The 9,050-nt window shown below is 37.8% G+C and overlaps 2 protein-coding genes across 7 annotated transcripts in view; one reads left to right on the top strand and one right to left on the bottom strand.

Annotated features, from left to right (window-relative positions):
* Positions 1-2,724, top strand: part of kmt2b (lysine (K)-specific methyltransferase 2B) — a 38,863-nt gene extending 36,139 nt beyond the window's left edge. For all 5 annotated transcript variants that reach the window (XM_015376884.1, XM_015376883.1, XM_015376882.1 and 2 more), the window contains 2 exons: positions 356-485; positions 564-2,724. In XM_015376884.1, coding sequence (XP_015232370.1) covers positions 356-485; positions 564-839 — 406 coding nt within the window. In that variant the 3' untranslated portion in view covers positions 840-2,724. The remainder of the gene's footprint in view (positions 1-355; positions 486-563) is intronic.
* Positions 2,725-3,696: 972 nt separating this feature from the next.
* Positions 3,697-9,050, bottom strand: part of igflr1 (IGF like family receptor 1) — a 6,491-nt gene continuing 1,137 nt past the window's right edge. For both annotated transcript variants that reach the window (XM_015376843.1, XM_015376844.1), the window contains exons 5-8: positions 7,491-7,551; positions 7,326-7,403; positions 5,164-5,271; positions 3,697-5,077 (exon numbers count right to left, since the gene is read on the bottom strand). In XM_015376843.1, the coding sequence (XP_015232329.1) occupies positions 4,746-5,077; positions 5,164-5,271; positions 7,326-7,403; positions 7,491-7,551 (579 nt within the window). In that variant the 3' untranslated portion in view covers positions 3,697-4,745. The remainder of the gene's footprint in view (positions 5,078-5,163; positions 5,272-7,325; positions 7,404-7,490; positions 7,552-9,050) is intronic.

Genomic DNA, 9,050 nt, shown 5'->3' with positions numbered 1-9,050 from the left:
CATTCCTCAAACAGGAGATTTTACTGAGTAGCTAATCTGATTGATGATGGGTGCATTGCTTAACGGCTCTAGAAACTAGACTCAGGAAATGAGAAGCTTTGAAATGGAATGTAATGTCATATTTCATGCAGTCATGCAGTTTAGTCAGCCTTCTCAGAGTAACTTTTTTTATTTTTGGCTTAAGGTCATGTTGTCATAATTTTCTGGGTTGTGGAAAAATCTTCAGCAGAAGGACATCAAGTTATTGATACGAGAATGACTGTTTATCCAACAAACAGATGCATTTTCCTGCAGAATGCAATCTAATTATCATATTTTTTATTTTTCTCTGGTCTGGTCGACTATGTCAATGTAGGTCAGCGATTCATGGACGCGGCCTCTTCTGCAAAAGGAACATTGAAGCTGGGGAGATGGTCATTGAGTATGCTGGCATCGTCATCCGCTCAGTACTCACAGACAAAAGAGAAAAGTACTATGACGGCAAGGTAAGCAGACTGTGAGCGCTGTCAGTCTGTACAGTCCATACGTGCAGCCTAATGTGCCGATTATATCCTTGCTCTCAGGGTATCGGCTGCTACATGTTCCGCATCGACGACTTCGACGTGGTGGACGCCACCATGCATGGCAACGCAGCCAGGTTCATCAACCACTCCTGCGAACCAAACTGTTACTCGCGCGTGATCAACGTGGAAGGCCGAAAACATATTGTCATCTTCGCACTAAGAAAAATCTACCGGGGCGAGGAACTCACCTACGACTACAAGTTCCCCATCGAAGATGCCAGCAACAAGCTCAACTGCAACTGCGGGGCCCGGCGATGCCGCCGCTTCCTCAACTGATGACTCTGTGGTAGATCCTGGGTAACTAGTAAGCCTTAATACGAAGATGACGAGAGATTACCTCCACAGCCTCGCATGGAGATAACCACTATGAGACTGACCGGAAATGCGCAGCTGGTCAGAAAATGAGGGAAATTTGACTATTTGGAAAGTTTCCTGTTTCAAATTTCCTCTGCGTAGTTTTACTTGTTTTTTTTTTTTGTTGACACATTCAGCTCCATCAACAGTAAGCAAGGATGTGGTTTTGAATATTTATAACTCGGCATTGAAGCAGACAAGAGAGGACTTCCTCTACTTTAAATGGAGGATGCCAACATTCACTGAGCCTTATGTGTTTAAAGCATTGCTGAAGCTAAAGTTTGGTTCCTTGTAGAGTTTATTCTTTTTGGTTGGAGCCAGGATTCGTCCTTCTGTAGTGATTTGTTCAGAAATACTCCATTTTAGTTTTACTTTGGTGGCGGGTTGGTTATAGCTCCATCTGTGCAGTGGTGATGTCTGTTTTTGAGCCATACATTCACCCAATCCCGTATTTTTTGTGTTTGAATTTGCTTACAATCAACAGCTCTCTTTATTTTCTTAGATGTAAATTTTGTTTATAACTTAACAACCATGGTGCTAAAGCTTTGAAAGCTTTTTTTTTTTCTTTTAGTTGGACTAAAACGTATTGAGAATCAGGAATCGTTTAGCTGTATATAATCCTCCCTGATGATAAACTTATGCACTCAAGCATTTCTTCTAAAATCACTGGTGTGCCAAGATTCTCCAATTTAGCATCAAGCCTCTGCTGTTTTTTTTTTTTTTTTTTTTATCTGCTCCCAGTTCTAAATTGGATGTTGTAACGTGCTGGTACTGTAGTGTCATAGTTATAAAAACAGAAGCGTGTCTTGTTAGACATCGTATGTGCTCTGCATATGTAGCAAACACTACCCAAAGCCAAAAGTGAAGATTTGTATAGGGGAGAGATTTTTTTTTTAAGTACATTTTTTGTTTTCTAGCCTGATGCTAATTTTTTTCTTCTTCCTAATGCAATAAAACTTGGCGGGTCAGCAGTTTCACACCAATAAACATAACCACCAGAGCATTACCTTCATGTTTCGGAGACCTGCTAAAGACTAGAAGTCAGGGAGAGTAATGGGGCTTAAAGCGTTGCTACTGAGCGCTTGTGTTCGGCGCAGAGCTGAGAGGGGCGTTGTGCACCTTTTGGAGAAAAAGCAAAACGTTGTAAGTTGATGTTTAGCGCTGTTGATGACGAGGGTAGATTGAAATCCCGCAGTTCGGCTTGTTAATCGTATTTATTCACGTTTGGATTTGTGTTTTTAACGGTAAAAGGTTTTGCTGTTTATAATGCGGTGGTGGTCTAATGTACAGCATTTCCCCTCTTTTGCATCTTTCTTTTGTTTACAGGTGATGTCCTTCGTTTTTGGTTGTTTACTTGAATTTCCATTTCAGGCCGTTGTCATACATTTAAGCCTTTTATGACTGTTATAATTTTTTTTTTTTTTTAAAGAAGCCTTTTTATTGATATTTTTTTATTGTAGAAGACTGTCTAGCAAAGAATCAGCCACAGGAGTTAAAAGTGAGCACTTTTCGCCTACTAATACCCACTGTATATTTTGCTTTCATCCATCTCCTTTCCGTTTTAAAGACTCAATAGAGCAAATCGACATCATGTTTTAACCCATTTTCTCATTTGCATGACTTGTGCTGGGATAGAGCCCAGGTTAGCAGGGCAGAGTCGGTCCTAACTTGCAAGGATTTCTACCTCAGCTGATTAAACAGATGTTTGGGATTACTGATGCAAAAAGAGACTTTGATTAAAAAATTAGTAAAAAGCTTGTTTTTAATATTCTTGTATGTACGTGTGTGTGTGTGTGTTTGTATGTACGTGTATATATATATATATATATATATATATGTGTGTGTGTGTTTTTCTTTAATTCTGTGTGCATGGAAAGAAGGCTGTGGAAGCCCTATTTAAAAGCAAAGGTTATGACCATCTCTCCCAGGATCTGTTAAAGCTGTATGTTATATATACATACCTATATATAAATATAAATATATATGAGAAATCTAAAAAATACGGTTATTTTAGAGTGTAAAAGACATAGAAATGAGAAAATGTGCTCTTTAAATTTACGTCTTTGTTACCATGTAAAAATAAACCCTGAGTTTGTAAATACTTGTATATACATTTCTAAACCTGTTTAATTTTCTATGCACTTTTTTTATTTATAATGTTACTTGCTTAATAAAGATGTTAAGATGTTTGAACATGTTTTTGTTTATTTTCGCAGACACAATGACATTGCAAACGTAACTAAATTATATACATCAGGTTTTAAAATGTATCAGTTTATCATGTATGACTGCAGGCAGTAAATAAAACCACAAAAACAAAAGCCAAAAAAAAATGTCAGTAATATTCCAAAAAGGTTTAGCAATTTGATAAAGATCTTTTTAAAAAAAGCCCTAAAATATCATTTTAATCATTTTTATTATTAAAAAATCCGTTCAGGTACAGATCTGAGTAACTGAGTGAAGAACAAAAAAAAAATGCATTTATTAGCTAGAATCTGGTGACATGTCTTCATGATCCATGCTCCATACTTGACTGGAGGGGCAAGTTGCTTTTTTTTTTTCTTTCCTTCATGTCAGACCCATCTAAAGTATTTGATGTTGTAGTTTCTACTAAATTAAACACGAATGTGATAGAAGGAAAAAAAATCATGACTGGCTGACATTTGCAAACTTTCCTTAACGCACCTCGCTCAGCACCAATTCCTCAAAAGGTGATTCTTATTTTTGTTTTACTTCCATAACCATCCTGCTTACTTTGCATATTTTTATCCTTTTTTTATATATAGGTGGGATTTTCTTCATGAGCTTGAATAAAAAAAGGATTTTCCAAGGTTTCCAATGAATTTCCTTGGTACGGAAATAATTCTTGTCAGCATAGGATCACGTGGAATTTTAAAGCTAACATCAGCCTTGTACATGCTGGTAGAAAAGACCCAGCTACCTTCCTTAGTATATAGTCTGGTGCTGCATCTGAAAAAATAACTTTTCATAAGGCCATATGTTGAACCAGGTGGTAGAAATGACAGGAGTCAGTTCTTATGGAGCCTAGGCGGAAGTTTAACTGAAGAAACTCATTGCCCTTCTACATCCACCTGCGACACAGTCAATCATCTTTGAACCACACCTCCACAAAAGTCAATCGGAATCCACAGTTCATGTTAAAAGGCCTCCGATCCACACTCCTTCGCTCCTGTGTGCAGGTGGCGGATGCGCTGTGACTTCCTTAAGATGACACCGTTTCAACCCACCCCCTCCTCCACCTTCATAGCTAAAGCATCAGTGTCATTCCTCCTGGACTCTTACTGCCTTCCCTGTCTCATCTCAACTGGTCTGGCAGAAGACCGCCATGTTGAGCCTGCCAGAGGTTTTTCCCCAACGGGGAGTTTTTCCTCTCCACTGTCGCTTCATGCTTGCTCACAGGTTCTTCCAACCTGTGTGATCCAACTGGACTTCCATCTTCCAGGTCCCTGAGTGAAGCTCTAGTATCAGCTCACGCAGTCCCCTGGATCTCCCCATAAAGCTCAGCAGACCGTCTCGCTAACCAGCAGTCTACAGACTGACCAACTTCATCCATGTCCACTCCACCACCAGTTTCAGGCCTTTGCTCCTGTTCATGCATATCTATCAAAATTAAGCGCTATGTTTCCTGCTGAGGTCTGAGCGCCAAAGTCAAAAGTAATTTTATCAATAAATTTATCCTAATTGTTTTTCAGATTGAACTAGAAACTACTTTAGTGAAGTTTCCAGGCAATGGGCAAAGGACCGATAGAAACATCATATCCAGTTTGGATTAAAAAAATCAAACTGTTAGATGTGGGAGAAAAAGTTTCAAATATATCCAACATTTGAACCAGGTCTGAGTTTTGCAAGAACGGTGATAGCATCATTGCGGCCCATTTGCCTGAGCAGGTTGGCCAGGTGGCCCACAGTCCAGTCGGGCTGCTTGCTGGTGACTGCCTCAAGCACAGCTTTCAGGGGGCTTTTGCTGTCCTTCATGGAGTATGTATAAGTGATCCAGGTGGAAGGAAAGGAGCAGTGGGACGCCAGGTGCTTTGTGCTCTTTATACCTTGAGTGTCTGGGTCCAACAGAATCACCAACTCCTCCAAAACATCAAGATCATCCAGAACTGCATGTAAAGGTGCTGATAGGATTTGAGAATCTAAAAAAAAAAAAAGCATAATTTATTACTTATTTTCTTTTACGGTATATTGGATTCTTTACAGCTTTTAACAGCATTTCACTCACTCAGAATGTCTTCCAGTGCCTCTGTGTTGGTACCAGATGAGGAGATCGGGGAAAATCCTTCATTTTTATACGACATCCTTCGACGATAAAACACACTTTTGCACAGACCTGTAGAAAACAGTGAGAAACATGGTTATTTTTCTAACAACTGATAAAACAAATCTCATCTCTGAGCAGAAGTTTACATCCCCTCATCGTGGTTGTGCCTGTTGCATTATTTTCAGGCTTTAAATTGAGTTTAAATCTTTCTTTTTTTTTTTAGAGCAGACAAGTGGTACAGCATATGAACAACCTATTATCATAATTGTTGTTGGATATTTCATCCATATTTTTGGGAAAAATAGCAGATTTTCTCATTTTAAATCTGTGAACTGTATTCTAGTAAAAGCAACCTGGTTAAATTGCTTGTCCTAGCACTGAAGTTTGTAGATTTTCAAATTTGAAAATATGCTATTTCCCTCACAATTATGGATGAAATATCCAGCCAGAATTATGAGAGTAGGATGTTAATGGATCCAAAAAATTTGACAATCCTTTCAGAAAGCTTAATGTCACCCTGCTTCAACCAATCTAAGCCCAATTTCTATGTTTTTTTGTTGGGATTACTACCTTGTAGGGACTGGCTGGTGATGTGGCTCACAAAAGTCCTAATTTCTATCCCAGGTTTCAACAAGCAAACTGTTGAAATTAGGTAAAGTTGAACACTAATCCTAATGATAAATAAATTGTTTAATTTCCTTTCTTTAATACAACAGTACCACTAGCAACAAAAAAAAACCCATCAGCATTATGCTGCTACCACCTTGCTTAAGGCCTGTTATAGTACTCTTAGGTTTAAAAGCCTTTAATCATCCCATGGCCACTCCTTTCCAGCTCAGCTGGTTCTTATAGAAGTAGTTGAATAATTATTTCAGATTTGAGAGAAGAAAAAGAAACCAGCAAAAATCATTCCAGAGGCAAAGCATCCAACATCAGACAGCAGAAACTCTGGAAAATTAGAACATCTGATCCACAAACAGGAAATAAAGAACATCAGAATCAAGCCAGTAGAGCTAATCCAATGTGCTGCAAAGGTATGCACCACAATTCTAGAAGACTTAGACAGATTGATTTTGTAATTTTGTTTAAAACAGCTCTAGATTATTTAATTTTTTAAAGTGCAGCCTTGAAAACAGTTATAAATACTACATAAAAAATAGTAATATAAACATATGACTGTATATTTACAGTCCTAACATAATATTTTTTTAAAACGACAATAGCTTTCAGCAAAAGTGTAAAAGTTTACTTGCAAACACACTGATCTTCTACACCAGCGTAATCAGTGTGGCTCTTTTAAGTGTTATATGGGAAATGAATCGTAGCTGCAAAGAGAACCATATAAAAAAATCATAGAACTGTGACATACATGGATGGATGGATGGATGGATGGATGGATGGATGGATGGATGGATGGATGGATGGATGGATGGATGGATGGATGGATGGATGGATGNGATGGATGGATGGATGGATGGATGGATGGATGGATGGATGGATGGATGGATGGATGGATGGATGGATGGATGGATGGATGGATGGATGGATGGTGCAAATTGGTGCCGATTTGTAAGTCAATTTGTAAAACTATGAACCACAGCAGTTGAAACAATGGGCTTTAATAGTTACAATATCTGGCTGGCTCATAAAAGTCCAGATTTGCGTAAGGTTGGAATTAATAGGCCGAATGCAAATTCATTGATCGCAGTTAAAAGATTATGGTTTCTGCCGAAAATCACCATCTTCCTTTTACCAGGCACATAGTTTCCCACGCTTTGAAGCTGAAATGTTCAGTCACGTAAAACACGATCATTTACCATCCTACACAGAGCTCTTTTAGCTGAGGTTAACAGTTTGGGTGACATCACTGAAACACAAGCACAATTGAATGCTCCAACATAACAATGATCCCAGACACATATCAAAATTAGAACAACAACAACAAACTTTGCCATTATAAGGCTGACAGTATCCTGTTTCTAGAGTTAGCATTAGTTTAAGTGATCTCAACCAATTTACCTGAGATTAGTGGACACATATCAACGCAGTACTACACCAAAGGTTGGATAATGGCTGTAAAAAGAATCAAACTGCATGAAACTTAAGCATGCTTTTACACAAACCTCTTTTTTTCTTCATTTTCAAAGCGCATATTGCAGCAGCCAGCATGATGAAAACAATAATTGTTATTGGTACGGCCCCTTTAAAAAAAAGAACAGAAAGAATGTAAGGAAAAAATGTTGGGCAACAAAAATTTAGATTTTGAGACTTAGGTCTGTGTAACTCACAGAGAGCTGCATTCGGCACGCTGCCTCCTTCTGGTAAACTATGTGTCGAGTATTTCTGAGTCTGAAATAAGAAAATAAATGAAAAAAACATCACTAAACAGACCAGTAACTGTTATTACTTGTTTCTCTATTTTGTTTTTGTTTTGTTTTTCGTAGAAGGGTAATACATTTATTCAAGTTTTGAATGTTCCTATGCATGTTTTCTACACATGTAATTAAATTGTGGTGTCTAATGAGACACTACGCTTTTTTTGTTGTTTTATATCATATTCAAATAATCTGGAAATGTAAAGAAAACAACAAAGAAATATTGGTGCTCCAGACACTATGTAAAGTTAAGCCCTTTGAGTCCTGCCAATGCGAGCGCACACACATTTGCACAGTATAGGTGGGATCCATCATTGTTATTTGAAAGGTTTAAGGCTTTAAAATGTCTAAAACCTAGGCCTCACTATTATTCGGATGCTACTTGCACCAGGCTCCCTTCTTTGCCACCCTAATTAATGCCTGAAATAAATGCAACGTTTATCGAAATCTAAATAATTTGAAACCATTGATATTGATGTAGACCGAGGTTTTTATAATGTCTAATGAGCACTTAATTGAGACAATGCCTACTACAACAGTTTTTAACGATGAGGAAATGGATAACAAGAGCACAGACCAACATTAAATACCAACAGCGTGGACCAACAACAGAGAGCGATGTCATTAACCAACAGCATTGTAAAACAACTGAAAGGAGGAGGAGGCTAATTATATCCAGATGACAGTGAGTAACACCCACAATAGCTGCAAGAGATATACGCGTATGCAAATTGAACATGTGCAAAATCTACAAGACCAACATCTATGTCTGCAATATAGACATCTACACATAGAAACAACATAAACCAAAAACATTTATACATATTACAGCTACTTATGTTTGACGCAAATGGAACCCCATACGGTAATAGAAGATACATTTTTTATTGCAATATTTAATAATGGATAAAAAAAAAATACTATTTAAAACTTCTCTTTAAAATTTCAATTTGAAATGTGAACTCGCCAAAAGGTTTTACAAATTGTATTTCTGGTTTTTCAAAAGGTATTTTTATTTTATTTTATGAAAACAATAAGAAATGCAGTTTAACACAGCCCTGGTCCTCCATAGACCTTTTCTCTGAGGATGCCCCTCTTTGCTGGGTTATCTACCAGATATAAATCATTTTTCAAGAGCAGGGGTCTTCAACCTTTCAAGGCCAAGGACCCCCAAACTGATGGCGAGATGGAGCGGGGACCCCCTAATTATATATATTCTATGCAATTGTGTTATATCAAACTGGTCTTATAGTCACTCTGTGGAGTAGTGTAACGAAAGTAACCCTGTGAAGTAACAAAATGTAACAAAAATAATTTTGCCCTGGGATTATTAAAGTATTCCTGACTCTGATTGCTGGTTGATGGGACAGGTGTTGTGAATGAAACGGTGCCCAGCTTAAAAGAGCTCCTTTGTGTCGCTGAATGTGTGCATTTATGTCTGTCTTTATACTTTATATATATATATATATATAA

The sequence above is a fragment of the Cyprinodon variegatus genome, unplaced genomic scaffold (assembly GCF_000732505.1).
Source record: "Cyprinodon variegatus isolate N-32 unplaced genomic scaffold, C_variegatus-1.0 Scaffold143, whole genome shotgun sequence".
In the NCBI taxonomy this organism is placed as follows: Eukaryota; Metazoa; Chordata; class Actinopteri; order Cyprinodontiformes; family Cyprinodontidae; genus Cyprinodon; species Cyprinodon variegatus.
This window is presented reverse-complemented; position numbering and strand designations above follow the sequence as displayed.